The 19,801-nt window shown below is 53.2% G+C and overlaps 1 protein-coding gene across 4 annotated transcripts in view; it reads right to left on the bottom strand.

The window, feature by feature from the left end:
- FAM53B (family with sequence similarity 53 member B) overlaps nt 1-19,801 on the bottom strand; it is a 144,622-nt gene that overhangs the window by 42,753 nt on the left and 82,068 nt on the right. For all 4 annotated transcript variants that reach the window (XM_041743500.1, XM_041743499.1, XM_041743502.1 and 1 more), the window contains exon 4: nt 8,466-9,244. In XM_041743500.1, the coding sequence (XP_041599434.1) occupies nt 8,466-9,244 (779 nt within the window). The remainder of the gene's footprint in view (nt 1-8,465; nt 9,245-19,801) is intronic.

Below are 19,801 nucleotides of genomic sequence, written 5' to 3'. Positions count from 1 at the left end.
CCACCAGGCAGTCCTGCTGTACACCTCCAGGACGTCTGAGCCTCTGACTCAAATCAACACGCGCACTGCCCCTGCCCTGGCACACCTACTATCATCTGCCCAAGGCCCCTTGTCCCCCCACGGGCCTCAGTCTGCTGCTCACCCCACCTGTTGGAGCTTCCTCTGGGGTACTGTCACTCCCCTCCCTGCACTCAGAATAAAGCCAGAGGACTTCAGAGTGCCTTCCAGGGAGGCCCCTGTGCTGGACCCCTTGCCCTCCTCCACTCTATTCCAGCCACACTGGGGCTCCTCCCAGGCCCTTCCTGACTCCAACCCTTGCACCTGTGCTTCTCCTGTGGGCCTCCCACCAACCCACCTCATCCTTGAGCCCTTCCAGGGCTGCCTCGTGGCTTATTTCCTTCACGAGGCAGATTCTAACGTGCTGTGAGAACACTCTCTGGAAGCCGGGCCTGTTTCAAAGGCTACCACAGGCCAGAGACACCCAGCACACACAGCATCTGGACACGGCATTAACACTCACACTGGGTTCCTGGTCAGTCACTCTGCCCTCGGCCCAAGACTTGAAATGGTGAACAGGGACTCAGAAGTTGCCTTTAAGAACCCACACATAAGGACTTGCCTCACAAACGTCCGACGCTACACGTTAGCTGTTTTTGTGGACACATCTAAGGCAGCTATGTCCCCAGTTCAGCATAAGTCAACCCCAAGCCCTCTCTGGTGCTGGGGAAGGTTCACTATAGAGTGGGGATGCCACTGCTCTGCTGGCACAATGACTCAGTAGGGGGCCATCCAAGAACTCAGAGGCTGGAAAACCGGGCTCTTTTTTTTTTTTTTTTTTTAATTTTTATTTATTTATGTATGATAGTCACAGAGAGAGAGAGAGAGAGAGAGAGAGAGGCAGAGAGAGAAGCAGGCTCCATGCACCGGGAGCCCGATGTGGGATTCGATCCCGGGTCTCCAGGATCGCGCCCTGGGCCAAAGGCAGGCGCTAAACCGCTGCGCCACCCAGGGATCCCCAAAACCGGGCTCTTGAATCCCTTCTCTAGGTCACACCTTTGCAAATCCAGGCTGACCCAATACCTCCTGACTGAGGGGCCTTGAGTCCTGGTGCTGTCTCCACATGAGAGAAGCCCATCCTTGGCCTCTGCAAAGCCACCAGGCTGGGCCTGTGCTCAGCTCTGCTGCTCCCAAACCCCACTCCCTTGGTGAGCTCCTGAAACACCCTGGCACTGGGGGTCCTGGCCCAGACCTACTGATTCAGACCCCGGGGAGGGGTCCAGGAAGCTGCAGTCTCTCTTGGCTGCACCTACACAGAAGAACACGTGGTCATAAACCCAGGGCTCAGAGAGGCAGGCCAAGGGCTCACAGTCACAGCACGGCGGGGTGCAGAACGGGGTCTCAACCAGGGTCTTCCAACGCTAAATGCAGCTACACTTCCAATGACAGGCCACACTTTGACTCCCTTGTGATATGAGAAGCATCTACCAGGTGGGACCAAGTAAACACCCCCCTTGGAGTCACAGAGCCCCAGGTCCACACCTCAAACAGGCAACTCAGACCCTCCAACAAGCCACGCAAGCCTCTGGGCTCCAGGCCCTCTACTGGGGAGCAGCGATACAGCTGAGGACCTCAGAGCGGCAGAGACAAAGAATCTCCTCGGAGTTGAAGCATCAGAGGCAAGGTCCACGTGGCCAACAGCCCCTTCCCACTCTGGCTTTCACAGAGAGGGAACTAGAGAGACATCCTCAGGCGCAGTGGCCTCCAGGACCAGAGCAGGGCCTGGCAGCTGAGGATGCTCCAAGCATGTCTGGGGAACAAGAGGGGCTCCCATCTGGACAACTGGCATCCAAAGCGGAGGCCCTCAGACAGCCCTGGGCACCGCAGAGCTTTGCTGCCTCACATCTTGAGACACCTTTCGGCTCTGAAAGGCTCATAATTAAAGCGTGGAAAATCACCAAGTGGCACTAAAAGCTGCCTCCCTGGCATGTCCCCAGCTGAACTCCTTCTATTTTTCTTTTCCCGGGAGATGAAAGCTATTGTGTCAACACTCGGCCCCAATCCGAGTGACCTTAAACGGATTGCTTATGCAACCTGGTGGCTGCAACCAGGGACAGCAAAGAGCGACCCAAGTGTCTGAACAGGGGTTTCCTTGAATTGTGACAACACCCGTCAGGGGTGCTGCAGTGTTACTGACATGCATACTTCTGACAGAAGAGAAACCCCAGGGAGAACTGAAACTAGCCTCTGGCTCGGCCCGACCCGTACCACCACTGGCAGGACCCTGGCCTCACGCCAGCGCCACCACTCCCGGGACTGGCAAGCCCCGCGAACTGCCCAGAACCAGAGCAGCAGGAGACAGGCCACAGGGTGCGCCTCTGATGCTCATTGGTGTGCCGACCACTGGCTGGATCCACATCTCCTGACTCCTCCCCTCACCCATGAGAAACATGGGCCCCCTGTCCCATTTTACAGACAAGGAAATGGAGGCTTACAGAGGGGGACTTGCCCAAGGCACATAGCTCAAACGTGGCAGAAAGGGAAACTGAGCCTTTTTCTGACTCCAGCACTCACGCTTTCACCTCCATGCCCTCTAGGTCCCGTAGGGGTCGCCAACCTGGAAAGGCCAATGGGGCTGTCCTCTCGGAGGACAAATCACAGCAGCAGGAGGAATGCTGAACCCAGAGTTAGGAGGCCCAGGTTCCAGCCCTCCCAGTGTCCTAGGGAACCATGTGGCTTCGGACAAGTCACCGACTTCCCCTGGACCCCGAGGGGCCTCACTTTCAAGTGAAGAGACTGACCGAGCAGATCTCTCAGCAGGGGCTGCCCAGATCATGGAGCCAGAGTCTAAGACCTGCCTAGTCCAACCAGAAACACTGCTACAATTGACCGGCAACATCTGTCGAGAGCACAGAACAGACCTGCTGGATCAGCACCCAGAGCTGCCATCCCTTGCCAACCTTCTGATGGTCCAAGTCTTTTTTTTTTTTTTTTAACATTTTATTTATTTATTTGAGAATGAGAGAGCACTTGCGTGAGGGGGGGGGGAGCAGAGGGAGAAGCAGACCGTGCTGAGCGTGGAGGCCGATGTGGGGTTCGATCCCATGACCCTGAGATCAGGACCTGAGCTGAAATCCAGAGTCGGATGCATAACCGATGGAGCCACCCAGGCGCCCCTCTGATGATCCAAGTCTTAAAGAGGAAGACCTTTGTTCAAGCCTGTCCCGACTGTTTCCTCATCAGAAGCAACTACTCCCATGTGTTCACAGTGGGTTTTGCCTTTACATTTAGCATTTGTTTCATTCCAATTAGAAATCCCAGGCTTTCTGTGACCGCCCTTCACCAGATCTCCTGCCTGTCTGTATTCTGTGTTGTAAGGGGCTGCCCATCCCTGAGTTCCTCTGTTTGCCATCAGCGTGGTTCCCCATGCCAGCAGGAAGGGTCTACGGGTGCAAGGCCGCAGGAAACTAGACCCAGCACAGTGGCTGGCTGGCGTGGGCAAGCCAGGCCTGAGCCCAGGGCTTTGCCAGGGAAAAGCACGGCGGGCTGTGGCTGCTGGGGCCGCCTGAGCGGGGAGGTCGTGCAGCCAGGGGTACGACGGGCCACCCCACACGGTGGCTGAGGGCCACTCCTCTGTTACAGGCAACCCCCACTGGCAAGCAGGGCAGAGCGTGGAAGGCTGACCCAGGGACGCCCTGCCAACAACAAGCCATACGCTACTGAGGAGCATCTGTGACAGCCCTTTGACAGCTCTGGCAGCAGCTCCTTACCCCTCAGAGCCCCCACGGCCCCAGCCAACCCAGCTCTCCTGGACCCGTCTCCTGGACTCATCCTGGATCAGCCCGCAGAAGACTTTCCACCTCGTGCCTCTGCCCTGCCCAAGCCGCCCCCGGCCAGCTTTCCCGGGCCCCTCAAACATCTGCTAGCACAACAGTTGCTGCCTGTTTGGGGGTTTGCTCCGGGAGGCTTGCGGACTCAGTGTGTGGGCAGCTGTGATCAATCAAACCTCTGTTTCAGCATCCCGACCCCTCCTCACAAATGTCTCGCTTCTGTTTGAAGCACTGTTGAGAAATACAATTTGTTGCTCTTGCAAGCTGACCGGCTTGGGAGTTAAAGAGACAGCAAAGGCTGTGACACCCAGGGGCAAGGCAGCATTCCATGGGTAATCTTTTTAACTGCTGCTTTTTTCTGAGATCTTTGCTCACACACATGTGATCTGTGTCTAAATGGCCATGCATAGCTCAGGTCTCGCTGGGAGTCAACCAGTGCTTGGTAGTCAAGCCAGGTCTCAAAGAAGCAGTAACTAATCACGTCAGCAGAAGTCCTGCTGGTAAACAACTCATATGCTCAAGCTGGGCCTGCTCTCAATGGCACACATTGTCATTTTGCAAACGGAGGCTCCGGCTTCACATAAAACACCAGGCAGAAGGGGTCACGTGGGGAAAGCTGAGAGGGAGGTCAGCAGAATGTGGCCTGGGCAGGGGCGGGCACGACTGCCCCTCTGGGCTGCCTTCAAGAAGCTGCTCCGTGAGCTGAGTGGTTGCGATGACAATGAACGGGGCGGGGCTGCCCTTCCTGGGCTGGCTCCTGGCGGCATTTCTCCCACTGGGCACCCTCCTCTCTGCAACCACCCTCTCACTCGGGAGCCAGATGGCTGGGGCACCTGCAGCCTCGCTCGGCATCCTTGCCCACAAGCTGGGCATTGAGGTTTTAAGAAGACGTGAGCAAAGACAGGGAGTCTGAAATCAATTTGTAACCACGGACCCCCGGCGCCCCAGCCTCACCATGCGAGAGGGCCACTGCTGCCAGCCGGCTGGACAGCTGTGCCCAGAGATGCAGCTGGGAAGAGGAAGGGCATCTGGTGGGCTCTTGGGACCATGTCTACCTAGCTCCGTGGGTGACAGGTGTGAGGCAAAATGCTCGCACACAGCCACCTCCTCTGGCGGCAGCGATTCTGACTGTCACCACTTCAAAACCCTTGGCTCTGAGGAGCACGGGGCACCCCACGGGCTGGGCTGAGCTGCAGGGCAGGCCTCCTTCCCATTTCAAAAAGATGAGGCAAGAAGACAGACAAGGAGAAGTAGTAAATGGCAAGGACAGAAACGGTGGGGGGTGGGGGAAACAGAACGAAAGAAATGGGCAAATATAGGAAACACGGAACCTTCTAATGCACGGAGGGTGCCTCCTGGGACCACCACTCTCTCTCCCAGGTCCACCTCTGGAGTCGTCTACAACAGGCTCACGTCTTCCCTCCAGGATGTGCAGCAGCAACGCTAACAGTAATTGTCAGCACTCGCTGTGCACCAGCCAGGGCACCAGGTCGTGTGTGTGTGTGTGTGTGTGTGTGTGTGTGTGTGTTTGTGTGTACAGACAGGCAAGGAGACACGCAGACGTCTCCATAGATACAGATGGACCCATGCGTTCATGCATACACACATCCACACATCCAGACACAGATGCACACGTACATGTTATCACATCTCTCTCTCTCTCTCTCTCTCTCTCTCTCTCTCACTCACACACACACACACACACACACACAGTTTCCCTTATTCCTCCCGACAGTCCCAGGGCAGCAGCAACAGCAGCAGTGGTTGTGGTATTAGCTGCTGCACAGACATATGAAGCAGTCTGCCCAGGGCTGCCAGCCTCCCGCCGCTCATCTGGAGGTCTTCTGATTTGCCCATGTCCCCCAGCCCCCAAAAGCAGATCTACAAGTGAACATCATGTTCCAGGAGGAGGAGGGGCTAGGACGGACAAGGACGGAGGGGCTCTGAGTACCCCCTTGCTCTGGGTACCCCTGACTAACGGCCAGAGGAAAGCTCCGAGTGCTCATCCCCATGCCGGCAGGTGTGCTCTGAGCCCTGAAGGCCCCAGCCCCAGGCAGCGCCTCCAGGAAGCTGGGGTTTGTCACAACTCCCAGTCACTCCAAAGGTCTAACCGAAAAGGCACAAATCTCATACACCTGGTCCCAGATCTACACACACAAAGGGGCTCAGTCACAAAAATACTCAACTAGAACCTTCACCCCCTGCAAATAAGTGAATATTATAAACCAAGATCACAAGACCCATGAAAAAGAGTTCAAGATCCGGCTTGGGGAAACAGAGCCATGCTGAACCTGGGTGCAAGCCTCTCTGGCCACAGCTGTGCAGACCCTGCTCCCTCCCAGCAGTGACAAATACTGAGAAAGCCACAGCCCACAGAGGCTCGTATCTGGGGGCAGCAGTCCCACATCAGCTGTCACCTGACCGTGGACAGGTGTCTGTGTGCCAGTGATAGGCTCAGCTCATGGGATTCCCAGGCACAGGGTCCTACATGTTCCATGTGGATCGAGGGCTCTCTGCAAAGGCACTGGGGTTGCCTCAGGCCTAGCTTTCAAGGCTCCTGTAAAAGCAAGGTCCACTTTGTGAGGCCATGAACTATCCAGTGGGGGAGCCAGAGCAGGCAGGGTCCCGTGCAGAGAGGGCTGGCTGGGGCTCTAGAGGCATGGTCAAGGTGGTTTAAGGTCCATCCCCAGGGCTTGGGCCTCCCCCTCCTGGCATACACACTTCCCAGGGGCCCCGTCTTCACTTGTCCCGGACTCTGCCCTCCCGAGGCCTTGGCTAGAGAAAAGCAGGCACAATCAGGGCGGCCTCCCCAGGATTCTGGAGGTCTGCCTGGAGCCAATGAAGCAATCTACACATCTGGGCACAGCCCCACCGAGCAATATATTTTCAAACTGTTTCTACCCAAGTGAGGACGGGAAATGTCTCCACCGATGCCAATGCTGCTACTCCAACTGGTGGGCAGTAAAACAGAATAACATGTGTAAGTTGTTTTTATTACCTATCTAGCTTATTAGCTAATAAAATAAGCTCAACGTTAAAAATTTAACTGAAGCCATTTATCATACCCAGAACTCGGGGCTCTGGGTTTCCCCTCAGGAAGTCACCTACATCTGTCACCTTTCCAGCCTCTTTACCTGCTTAAATTTCTCCAGAGAAGAAAAATCCCATTTGCACGTCCAACGTAAATGAACATGTTTGATCCCTGTCTAGCTGGTAAAGCAAAAAATGTCCGTTATGCAGGAAAAGGAAAGGGACACTCCTGGAGCACTGATGGTAAGGTGGGACCTGGACAACAAGGTGCAGGAGGTAAGGTCTGCTCCTGGGTGAGCCCCAATGACATGGGGAAGGCAGAGCATGTCACGGGCTTGTCCTCCAGCTGCCCCAGGCCAGGGCCCGGCTCTGGAGCAAAGGGCCACACAACCTGCACTCTGGGGCCAGGTATATGCTCAAGACTCAAGACACCTGCCCCTCCTGTGTGTGTGTGTCGGGGGGAGAACCACCAGGCTGGCAGGAGGACTGGAGAAGAGAAGGAACTGCCATCAACAGAAGTGGCATTTTTATTCTAAAGCAAAAGGAGGCCAGCTGGAAAAACAGCTCTGGGCGCTGAAGGAAGGTGGTCATGCCCACAAAAGAGCAGACACGTGAGCCTGCCTGCCCAGAAACGGCCACACACTGCATGAGCCGGGCCACGCAGGATCTGTCCCTTAACACCTTAACACCCAGCGGCGACCAATGCTTCCATAACAAAGTCAGCAAAGATGATGGTCAAATAGTGGCACGAAGGAGCTGAGGGCCCCCTAGACACAGAACAGAGAGACTGCATCCTACCCACCACACCCACCGTCCTTCCTGGGATGGGCCTCCCCAAGCCTCACTGTCATGCTCACAGCCTCAGGCCCCCTCAGTAAGAACCAAACACAGGTGGCAATCAGGCTCCGAGACTGTTCTGGAGACGGCGTACTCTCTCCACATCCATCTCATTCAACTCAAGCCCCGAGCTCATTGTTAGCACAAGGCAGGGCTCCAAGCCACAGATGATAAGGGTGCAAGGGAGGCGGCCCATGGCTGGAGGCCTCACCTATGGTGAACAGCAACGATGATTACAAAGGTGGCAATCAAAATTTCTTGATGGTCTCGTGTTGTTGACAGTTTAATCAAATCAGTAAGTGCTTCTCCGCATCTCTTACCCTCTGAAACCATGACCCACAGTCCTGACCTCCAGATCAGCATAACCTGAGTGACACTGAGTCCTGGCCTGTGTTGCAGGGAGGGGTTCCTAGGACAGAGGCTCCAGTGAAGTGCTAGAAGGGGATCACCAGTGTTTGAGGACAATGGTCTCCCGCCCCCCAACACCATACCACTCACCATTTGTCTGCTCCTACACCACTAACACTGTGTTCACAGGGAAAGAGCATCTCTGATTTTAAACAGAGAAAAACAAATACTAAAGAAAAAAAAAAAAAAACCTTGATTTCATCTTTCTTTGAATAGGATTTAAAAAATAAGGAATTATAACCCACTCCTGGGCATTACTGAAACTGACACCCCACCTTTGTCTGGGATGTGCCAGGACCAGCAGGGGCTCCCATAAGTACCCAGATGCCCCTGTGATGCCTCCCGCATGGCTGAGGCTCTTACCTGTGCCATCTTAGCAAGGTCCAGGGAAGGCCTCTGCTCCTGCACCTCTTCTGGGCGCCGCCGCTTAACGCCGACCTTCTTGTCATTAAGGACACACGGCTGGGAGCGGCTTCGGGACAGCCCGCTGGAGCGTCTGGCCAGCTCTGGCGTTGAGGCAGGTGTGCTGTTGGCTGAGGGTGGACAGTACTCCGCAAAGGAAAACTGCTCGTGGGAGCAGGACAGGGACCGCTGCATGTCGAGCCGGCCCCCGCCCACAGGGTTCGGGTCGGGGCTCCAGATGTCGCCCGCCTGTCCACAGGTGGCCGAGCCTGGCGCCCCTGAGCAGGGCTGACCTCCGAATCGATGGTGGAATCCCGCCTGGTCATAGGGTGAGGAGAGCACGTTGGCCCGGGAAGGGAGGCTGAAACTGGAGCTCCTCTGCATGGTGCTGAAGCCATTGGAATAGCGCTGGACGCTGCCCCCACTGTAACAGCGTCTCTTTTCTACGGGAGTCCAGACTTTGGAGCCCAAGGGCCTCCACGATGTCCGGCAGCTGGACATTTCATCGGAGAAGGACAGTGACCGGCACTGGCGCTTGCTGGGGGGCGCGGAGGGGTTCCCGTTGTGGTCGCTGAGGCTGAGGTCTTTGATCAGGTTGGTCACTGCGCAGGCGGTGGCGGCCTCTCGGTGCCACAGAGCGCTATCCTGACACTTCTCGGGCAGGCACTCCCAGAGGCCGGTGCTCGGCTGCTCAATCTGAAGGGGGCATTTCCTGTCCAGGTCTCGCCATCTGTCATTTTCTGGTTCAGAAATGACAAAGAGAAAACAGGATTTGAGAAGGCCTTCATGCCAGCCCTCCATCTCCTCACCAAGAGCCCATTTTAAACAGGATTTCAGAGCCAGGAAGGCCCTTGAAAACCATGCGGTCCAAGAAGGACGAGAAACGGAGGCTCAGAGCAGGGATGTGAATCCCACGGTGTTGACTGAGGCGCAGAGCGAGGCCCAAGATGCACATACTGCCCAGGCCTCCTGGCGCGGCTCCCTTTCCAACATTCCATACTGCCTCCCAGGGAAGTCCAACGACAGTTTCCACCCAAATGCTTCCCCATCTTATAGGTGGGAAACCAATCTGCCCCAGCCCTCCCCCGGCCTGCAGCAGCGGAGGCAGGATGTCTGTTACGTCCTCTCTCAGGGCTGAGGCCCAATGTCCCGGTAGGAGACCACCACCAAGGGGGAATCCTCTGGGACTCGGGAGGGTCAAGGTCAAATGGGGCGGGCAAGGCCGCCAGGTTAGTTCATCCGAATTCCATCTCTAGAACACTTGCTGACAACAGAAACTGGAAACTGTACTGATGTATGCCTCCTCCGCCAAAACGCTCAACATCATCATCATCGTGACCAGTGGCTGCCAATCATGGAGCACTTTCCTTGCCTTCACTTGGTTTCTCACTGAAATTGAGGACGCTGAAGTAGTTCAAATCTGTAAGGAGCTTGGGTTGGCCTGCACAGACGTAAGGGTACGATTTAAACTCACGTATTCAGGTCTCTACTCAAACACGTGAATAAATAAGCTAAGCCTACTAGGAAACGATGACTTTGTAGCCAGACCTTTATTTTAGTGAAATACTGAAGAACTATATTTGGTGTTTTTCTGCTAAAGAGTCACGCAGGGCGGGGGGCACCTGGTGGCTCAGTTGGTTAAGCGTCTGCCTTCAGCTCAGGTGGTGATCTCGGGAGTCCTGGGATCCAGTCCCATGTAGGACCCCCTGCTCAGCGGGGAGCCCACTCGCCCTCCCCCTCTGCCCCTCGTGCTTGCACTCTCTAATAAATAAATTAAACCCTAAATAACGACAACAACAAAGTGATACGACTGACAGCAAAATGGTAAACAAAACGCCCTCCGGTCGGGGGCTGGCGACATAAATGAGCGGCAAGTAGGAACATGGAGCATGAAAACAGCACAGTTTCAAGGAATATTAATGATGCAGAGAAATGTTAATGATGTAATAATTCTAAGCCTAAAAACAGAATAGGAAAACCGTATAGATAGCATGATTCCTACTTTGTAAAATGTGTATTATATGTGATGATTAAAAGAAGATAAACCAAACTGTTCCTGGTCAAATGGGAGAGAACTGGCTGATACACACACACTTTCTCTCTCTCTCTCTCTCTCTCTCTCTCTCTCTCTCTCTCTCTCTCTTCCCCCCCGGCTTTTTGTTTTGCTGCAGCTTCTCCATTTTCTGTAAGGACAAATGTATTTCCAAATGTGTGGGGGCTGTGGCCACCAAGCCCTATGCCAGGGTCAGGTCCTATGACCCCAGGCTCCACTGGCTTTGCTCCTTTGGTCTTCCAGGGAGTTCCCTTAGAATAACGCTGGCCACCAACTTCTCTTTTGGGACAAGGCATGAAGGCGTCAGTCGGGCCAGGAATGTGGCTGAATGAGGAGGGAGCCAGCGGGCCCAGCCACAGAGCAGTGAGGCCCCAACATGGTGCCACAGTGACCCTGCTTACTAAGGACAGTCTCTGTCCCAGGCCTTGGGGAACCCATGAAATGAAAAAGAACTGATCCCACCCTCAGAAGATCTTTGCTGCCCTGGAACTGTCCCCAAATCCAGGGAAGTAATGAGAACGGGGGCCCGAAGATTCAGTCCCTCTCATCGGGCAGTGCCCTTCCTCCTCTGTGGCCATCTCGTGATCTCGGTGCTTCGTGACAGGACCCCTCAGGCTCCCTCATCCAGGCTCACCCACTCACTGCTCCCAGAGAACTGCCTGAGGCCCATGCCTGTCGTGCTCTGTCCCCACTGCAGCTGCCGTGGCCTCGCAGAAAGAACGCAAACCTTCTAGGCTGCCATCCAGACCCTCTACTCGGGACACAGAGGACTTCCTGTGACATCAGCAGTCAGACAAGAGGTAGGGAGAGTCCAAACCATCCCTCAAACAGCCCATAAAGCACACTCCTCCTCATTTGTCCTGAAGAGTCTTCTTTATAAAACGGAAGATTAATGAAGCAGCTGCAGGAGCGCACAGGAGGTGGGAGTTCTGTGTTTAGGGTGGCTATCAAATCCCCAGTGGGGACTGGGGTTGGACGGCTAACCCTAACGTGCTCCTGCACGCCTGCGGGGGCCACGCCACTGAAGGGTAAGCCTCTATGACTTTAACAGTAAGACTCCTTCGCTGTAGGGACCATTAAGAGTCAGTTCTCAACCAGGTCCACCAGTTCAACGCGAGAGCAATGTGTCTGCAGTGAATCGGCAGCTTCCGCAAAAACACCAGCTCTTTTACATCCTTACACCTTTGCAAAGGCCTGGACTGTTCTTCTCTTGCTTTATCCTTCCAGCGAGAGTCTCTTCCTCATCATTTAAGAGGCAAGTCAAACATCACCCTCTCTGTAGACATGCCTTTTCCACATTAGCCCACAGCTCTTTGCCTGACTTTCAATCTTATGGCTCAGATGTCACCTGAACCTAAATTATCCGTTTACAGGTCTGCTTCCACTGAGCCACAGCCCTCGAGCACAGACCCAGCATGGCCCCTCAGTGCCCAGCATGGAGCCTGGGCACATAGCTGACCTTAGCCAGCGGTGGGTAGAGGAAGGAGTGGGTTATGCACAGATAAAAGCTGCAGGGCAGGTCTGGGGTGTTCATTTGGTCTCACTTGTCTTTTATCCTTGGCACCAGTAACCTTTCCTTGGCCAGGCAGATGCAACCTCGGGACTCTGCCTTCAACCTTCCCGCTTTACGGAGCCCATGGATAGTTACAGGTGAAGCAACCCAGGGTCTGGCTAGTGGTATGATGTCTAAGATACTCTGGAAACACAAAGCCTCATCCAACACTGAGTGCTGCTACTGTGTGCCCACACCAGCCAGGTGGCCACTTGGTCTGTCTGAGGGGCAGATAATATATTAATTGTTACTATCTTTATCGCTTGAAGAAGTAAAATATAAGAAAAGTATAAACAATCGAGGCTATGTTTAGCCCTCGTGTTTTCCCCCCTTTGCTCAGGGAACAGAAAGCGATTTGCTGGGTCAGGTCACCAGACAAAAGAAACAGGAATAGAAGCTACTTTTTAATGGCAAACAGCCTCGAACTTCTGGCCCTGACGTCACACGGGACAAAGGGCCACGGCAGGGCTCCGAGGAGAGGATACTGGACACCCCCGCCCCTCCATTCAATATCACTCTGCACAGACAGCTATGACTCTTTCAGAAGTGACAATGGCCACGGACCGGGGGAGTCCACTGAGCAGGGGGTCACATGGGATGGTGGAAAGGGTGTGGACGTGGGTTTGAACCTCAGCTCTGCAAGTCACTTTAATTCCTCAGAGCCTCAGTTCTCTTGCCTATAAACCAAGGGTGACAGTAATGACCTCGCAGAGCTATTCTAAGAACCAAACAGTTGCTTGGGACAGGGCCTGTGAGGGCACAGCAGGCTCTGCCAGCAGCAGCACCACAACTAGGACGACAGTGTTGGACGATGTGCCTACAGCTGGGGCTCAGCTCTTCGATCACTAGGTACCACGCTTTGTGGGTCTGGCTGGAGTGGGAACCTGTACGCTCTACACCACAGTGTAGGCCACCTCAGTGTGGTTTTATTTAGGACCCTTGGGTTGGCAGGAACTACCCTTGGTTCAACTCAGCCCCTGACTCAGTATACAGAATCTCTAGGGGGAGGAATCTGCACTGAAATAAGCTCCTCGGGTTATTTTTGAGAACCACTCCTACAGGAGACACAGGGGCCTGGGTTCTCACACACCTTTGTCAGAGTGGCCGTTCACTCGGGCCATCTAGCCATACCCAGGACACTTCCTGAGGCTTGACATTCCACTTTCTATAAATTTGGATTCAGAGTATCATTAAAAGTTGTTGCTTTGGTATTTGTTTTGTTTCCAGCCAGTAACAAGAAGTAGAGCCTTAGAGAAGGCAACCTTTTACCCTTCAGGTACTTGGAAGGCCCTTTCTCACAGCAGGAGGTGGGGGCCCCAAGCTGCACAGCACTGGAAGCCAGGGGGGAGAGTCTGAGGTGTCCCGTCGACACCAGGCCTCTGGCGGATGAGGGCACCGGCCACACATGCTCCATGTAGTCCCTGCTCCTCTGAAGCTGCTCCATACACAGTTGAGCCTATCTTCAAAGTCTGACATGGTTCACAGGAGGTGTGTGTGTGTAAGGTAAACACACCCAAGGCTCTACCTTGAGATGGGAGGACAAACCACACAAACTCACACAAAAGCATCAAACCACGTCGTACTCTCACAGATGGCCTAACTAGGTGACCTCGAGGGGCCTTTCAAAGCTGAGGCTTGATATCTGAGCTTGAAGCCTCTGGGGGGCACGGGAAAAGCCCAGATCCGTACCACCACCAGCCCCCACTCACAAGGTACTGTCCCTGCTACACCCTGACCACGGAGGGCAGAAGGTGGCTGGGTTTGCAGATCTAGGGCTCCAGGAAAGAAAACACTTGGAGGAGCACAAATAGCATCTGACTTCAAATGTTGTTTCCATTTCTACCCTTAAACTTGAAGGGAAATTCCCAGGGGCCCAGATTCTTAGGGGACTACAGCCTTCTTCGGTTCAAAAGCTAGAAGAGATTTACAGCCCTGGAAACGTGTGTGCTGTGTTGTTACTGGCTGCCATATGGTGACAGAACCACAACAGAATGTGGTTTCTAGAAAAGGTTAAGCACCCTAAAGCACACACCCAAGAGGTTAGACTCTTGGGCCTGGGTAGCAAGTCTCCAGCCCCATCAAGACCGGCTGACTCATTCTTGGACTTCACACCTATCTACTCGTGCTGACGATGATTCTCTCTCCCCTACCTTGTGGGTTGGCTTGTGCTAACTTGGCCTTGGGGCTGCAAAGACTCTATGCTTGACTTTGGGGGTAGGAGCTCACTAACGCTCTCAATGGGAAACTAGAAAGATATCTTTCAGAAGGCGGCTTTACTAAGCCATAGGGGGAAACCATGCAGGAGAATGACATTTGCTATCCCACAATGGGATCACGGATTTCTAAATGAACCTCTAGAGCCCCGGGCCCACTCAAGTGCCTCTTTTCTTGTGTCATCAGAATGGAGATTCAGTTCTAAGCTGTGTCAGGAAGAAAGGGTTCTTGGCTTTGCCTGACCAGGCCTTAGCCTCCGGTTATGCTCTCTCAACTATGATGAATCATAAAACGTCAGCTGTATCTTGGGTTTAAGGACAGTGACACAGGACACCAAGCTCCTTGGCCAAGGCACGAGGACAGGGGATTAGCTGGAGATAGCACTCCACCAGCCCCATCAAGGGAAGCAAGAAGCTCTAGAAGAAGCCTGAGTGGCTGGTAACCTTCAGAGTGGGAATCAGGGCCCTACCCTCACCAGCCAGGTAGGGGTGGTCCATGGCAGCTGCCACAGCTTCTGGGAAGCCTCTGTTCTTAAAAAAATGGGCTTGGTGGGATTCCCCAACAGACAGTGGAGAGGGGTAAAAAACACACCAGACTGAGCATTAGAAACATGGGCCTCAGTCTCCCCATCTGCATAAGGCAAGGTGACCAACCCTAGCCTCCAGGAGCATTCAGAAATGTGGAGTGAGTCAGTCGTCCTAAAGGGACAGAAAGGTGAGATTTGCTTGCCTCTTCTGGCGTTCCCACCCTGGCTGTGAGTATATACAGAGCCTGGGAAATGGGCACTTGCTTGTGATTCATCTCTGAACCCATGCACACAGCAAAGCTGAGCACCATTACCAAGAGAAGAGAACTGGCAGCTGGGAGAACTATTCAGAAAACTGTCGATAAATGTGTATTAACTGTTAATGAACTAGCACCCCATTGGGATCCTTGTTGAGGCAGGGAGAGAGCACTAGCACACATCCCTCACACACGACTCAACTGTGGGGCATCAAGGCACTCCCCGTCTTACGGGTAGGGAACCTGAGCTTCCAAAGGGCGTCACGCCTCACCTAGGAACGCGCAGCCAGCAAACAGCACAGCCTGCAGTCCCAAGGCCACGCTTTGGCCGTGGGGCCAGGCTGCACAGAACCTGACCACTTTCTAGCTGGCAATGCACCGTGGTGGGTGGTACCCAAAGCCACTCTGGCAGTTGTCATTCCCTGTCCTCTGGCACCACTGTGGCCCCCTGACCCCCCACCCAAGGCTGGCCAGCCTAGGTGAGAAGGCAGCCTGGGAGGCTCCCTTTTCACTTGTCACCGTAAGCTGCTATCCTGTGCCAACTACACTTTGCACCTACTTCTCGTCTGTATTTTATTCCAGAAACACTGTTGGAAACCAATACACGGTGCAAGGAAACATTTAAAGCACTCTGTATGGACAAACCTTAAACTATTTTAGGGACTAAAAAATCACATGTATGCCCATGATAAATGAAAATAAACAAAAAGTAAATTCAAAAAAAAAAATCACACCTGCATGCCTGTATGTGGATATACTTTTAAAAACGAAAACAAGGCTCCCTTTGGCCAATTTCGATTCATGATCTCTTTCTCCAACGATCATATTCCAAAGGGCTACCCGTGAGAGACGGAAGTGGCAGCAGAGACCAGAAACTGCCGGAGCAGCTCAGGGGCTGCTGTGGCTGCCCCTTCTGTCTCGGTCAGGCGCTCGTTCCGAGAAATCTACAATGTCCCCCCTCCCAATGCCAGCTTTCTCACACAAGGTGCAATCACATCCCATTTTCAACAACAAATAATAGAGGAGTTAAAAGACCAAAAGCTATCAAATCTCAGAGTGAAATCTTCCAGTCCCGCACAGCTCAACACAGCCAACTGGTTTACCCTGTAGGAATTAATACAGAGCGTGCCCCCGGGAACAACCCTTTCATGTACAGGGTAGACTCTAACAGCCAAGTAATTAAACACAGAAAGTAAGGGCTTATAATTAAAATGCTGACAAACCTGAACCAGAGTGGCACAAGTAGCGCCGCTATAATATTTTTACAATTCCCTTTTATACATAATACATGATCCTTCTGCTCAAGTTTCTCTATGTTCTCTGCCTGTGAAATAATTTACATTAATAAATAATTTATTACCATAACTCCTAAAGTAATTATGGGTTTCCATGCAATTTTTTTTTTTTTTTTTTTAGCATATGAATTGTTTTGTTCTCTGTTCATTGACTTGTATTTACACGACTTTTCCTAGTGGCCCTTTTGCAATAATTGGTATTGCATTCGCTTTCTCACATATTATTTGATTTCCAGGTCTATCCTCGCCTGAGTGGTGAGGAAAATGAAATGTGTGGTGTCCATTGTCCCTGCGATACAGAATTCATTTAATGGGTACAATTAGCCAAGGGTGGTGAGTGGAGCGTGCTCTCACCCCACTTGCCCTCCTTCACCAAAAAAAAGATTAAACTAACACACGTGTGCCCCTGGGTCAGCATGAAAAAGTGTCTCCCACGGCGAGTGACAGAGGACCTGTGGGGAACCCCTGCCTCTCCCAGCACAGAGCGCTTCCATAAGGTGCAGCTAAGCCCTCTTAACCCGCTACAGATCGTGGCCGGCAGCAAGGGCTGCCCGCCTGCCAGGCCGGCTGACCAGTGGGCGGGCCACAGCCCTGAAGCTGCCACCTGACCAAGGCTTCCTGTGTTGAGAACACAGTAACCGGTCATGTACATGGCTCTTCCCCAGAGAAGCCACTTGCAGAGGAAATTCCCGTTTGGCATAGAAAGTGTCCTCGGGATGGTACGGGAGGAGAGAAAGGAAACCAAGAGGCAAACACTGTCTCTGCTAGAAAGAGTCCTTTGGGGACGAGGCTGGGCTCACAACCTAATAAGGAGCACCGGGCCCTGGTGCAGAACAGGCCAGGCCAGGCCAGGCAGTGGCCTGGTTCCACTCTGACCTGCTTCTGCCACTCACACCTCGTCCTGGCTTTGTTCTCTCGCCCACTTTGGGAAAGCTCAAAACTGCTTCTTTATATCAAGTTCCCAAACTTGGGGTGTGTGTGGAGGGGAGAAAGGTGGGGAGGGGCCCATCATCCAGCTCACAATAACATGAAGTACTTAAAAAGAACACACATTGTTGTGAGCACTTGATGACATGAGTAAGGCATTTTATCTAAGGGGAGGCGGGCCTACTCAAAAGGGTGGCTTTTTAAGAGGAAGCCAAGAGGCTGCTGCATTCCCCACCCTAAAGCACTTGCCTGGATTTTCTTAAGAATGCTCGGGAAACAAACTCACCCTGGCTTCTGACTAGGACCCTTGCAATGGGGGCTTGGGAGGGAAATGCCCTGAGCCACAGGACCAAGCTGTCCCCAGCAATCACTGATTGGGGCCAGAACATGGGTTCCATATCTCCAGGAGACAGACAGGGAGTTTGGTGATTATAGTAATAGGACATTTTGTCTTGGCTGAGTATTGTCTGGTCCTGGAAAGGCTCAAAACCCTCTTGAAAAGTCCAGCTGGACCCACACAGTGCCATTAAAAAAGCTGGCCTGCCTCAGACGACACCTCGCTGCCTGGGATGCCCTTCTAGTTCACGACACGGGGTGGGGCGACAGCTCGATGCACAGGTTAAAATGGGCAGGAGCTTGGCAAGGCCTCTGAATGCTGACATTCCACCTAAGCAAGTGTCCAGAAAGGGGATAAAAGTGGGAGGGACTGAGCTGGCACCTCCTGTGTGTTGCTGTCTATTTATTTATTTTATTTATTTATTTTTATAATAAACTTATTTTTTATTGGTGTTCAATTTACCAACATATAGAATAACACCCAGTGCTCATCCCATCAAGTGCCCCCCTCACTGCTGTCTCTTTAAATCCCACCAAGAACTGCAATCTACAAGGGTGGGGGGGAAACCAAGGCACAGGAAGATGGGCTGATCTGCCCTCACCTCAGAGGGCCTTAATCCACGGGGAATTCACTGTTCCCTGCTCTCTCGGCTCCACTAGTCAGAAACCCTCTTGAGGGCAGGGGCTTTCATACTCTATCTCTGTGCCAAGTGTCTGACACATAGTAGATCCTCAATAAATACCTACTAGAACAAGCCACTGAAATGAACCGTGGAGAATGGAACACCTTGGTAACACGCTTCAGATGGGCCAGGGTTTCCCCAAATCAAGGAGAGGCCGGCCAACACAAAGAGGAGCATGTGGGACAGAGAAGGCCCCACGGACCCCCACCTGGCCATTCCTCTGCTGCCTGGCAGTGCCCTGAAGCCAGCCCATATCAGGTACGCGTGGCCTTGAAATAAAGACCGACACCTCCACACCCAGGTTACCAGCCTGGCCCAGTTGAAAGCTAAAGTCCAGGCTGGGCTGAGGATCTGCGTGTGCCCAGGGGCCTCTCCCTGCTTCCTGGTGGGGCGAAGGCAGGCAGGTCTACCACAGTACAACAGAGTCCAGCCCGCGGAGCAGGCAATGAGGCAAGCTTCTGAGCCATACACCTAAGTCGCTGAGGGTTTGTTGAAAGCCGTTAACCACCAACGAGATGCTCAATCAAGCCCCATGTGGGGACAGGTTTCAGAAGTGTGTCACATGGGTAAACCAAGGCCAGGTGATCTCCTTGTTTCCATTTCCTCTGGGTGGCAGCATCAAGAGGACCACCTGGGGCTCTCCCACAGAGCTGTGGCTTGTGACTGAGAAGAAAACAATCTTCCTTCTCCCAACCGGGGTCCAACTGTGCCAAGGGAGCCTGGCGGGGAGTCACCTCACTAGGCCTTGGTTTCCCCATATGTGAACGGGGCCTCCCCACCCGCCCACACCAGAGTGGCTGCCGAGTCCTGGCGACCCCGTGAGGAAGGAGCCAGGTGCTCCCTATACATACCCAGCACCTCCTCCACCCTCATCACCCCATCTACAGGACAGAGTCTAAAGAAGACAAAGAAAACACTGTGCTCAGAGTCAAAGGCTGAGAAAAAAAGGCAGGACAACTTGACACGGTCCTGTGAAGACAGGCCTGGAATCCCAAGGCCTGCAGTGGTTCCCATCATGAAAGCTTCAACGCAAACATTACAGGAACTCATCCTACACGGTGTCCCCACCGGGGGCAGGAGTCATGGGGAGACGGCGAAAGGAGAGATTGTGCCCAATTATCTGGAGCACAGAAAAACCAATCTAATCAATACAGTCATCTCCTCTTAGCTCCTCCCCCTTATAAAAAACCAGTAATTCACACTTGCACAGGCACAGAAGACCACGACGACTGTGCTGGAAAGCATGTCAACAATCTTGAAGCAAGAGCCTTAAAAATGTTCCTGCCTTCTGGCCTCTCTATGCCACTGCTGGGAACTCCTAAGGAATAATCCAAAAAAGCAGACAAAAGACAAAGACTTAGACACTTAGTCACTGTTAATCATAGCAGCAAACAAAACAGCCATTCCACCCAACACACAAGAAACAGTTAAATCATTAAAAACGTGTTGATACA

Source organism: Vulpes lagopus, chromosome 2 (assembly GCF_018345385.1).
Source record: "Vulpes lagopus strain Blue_001 chromosome 2, ASM1834538v1, whole genome shotgun sequence".
Lineage (NCBI taxonomy): Eukaryota > Metazoa > Chordata > Mammalia > Carnivora > Canidae > Vulpes > Vulpes lagopus.
The sequence above is the reverse complement of the archived record's forward strand: the minus strand, read 5'-3'. Positions and strand labels throughout refer to the sequence as shown.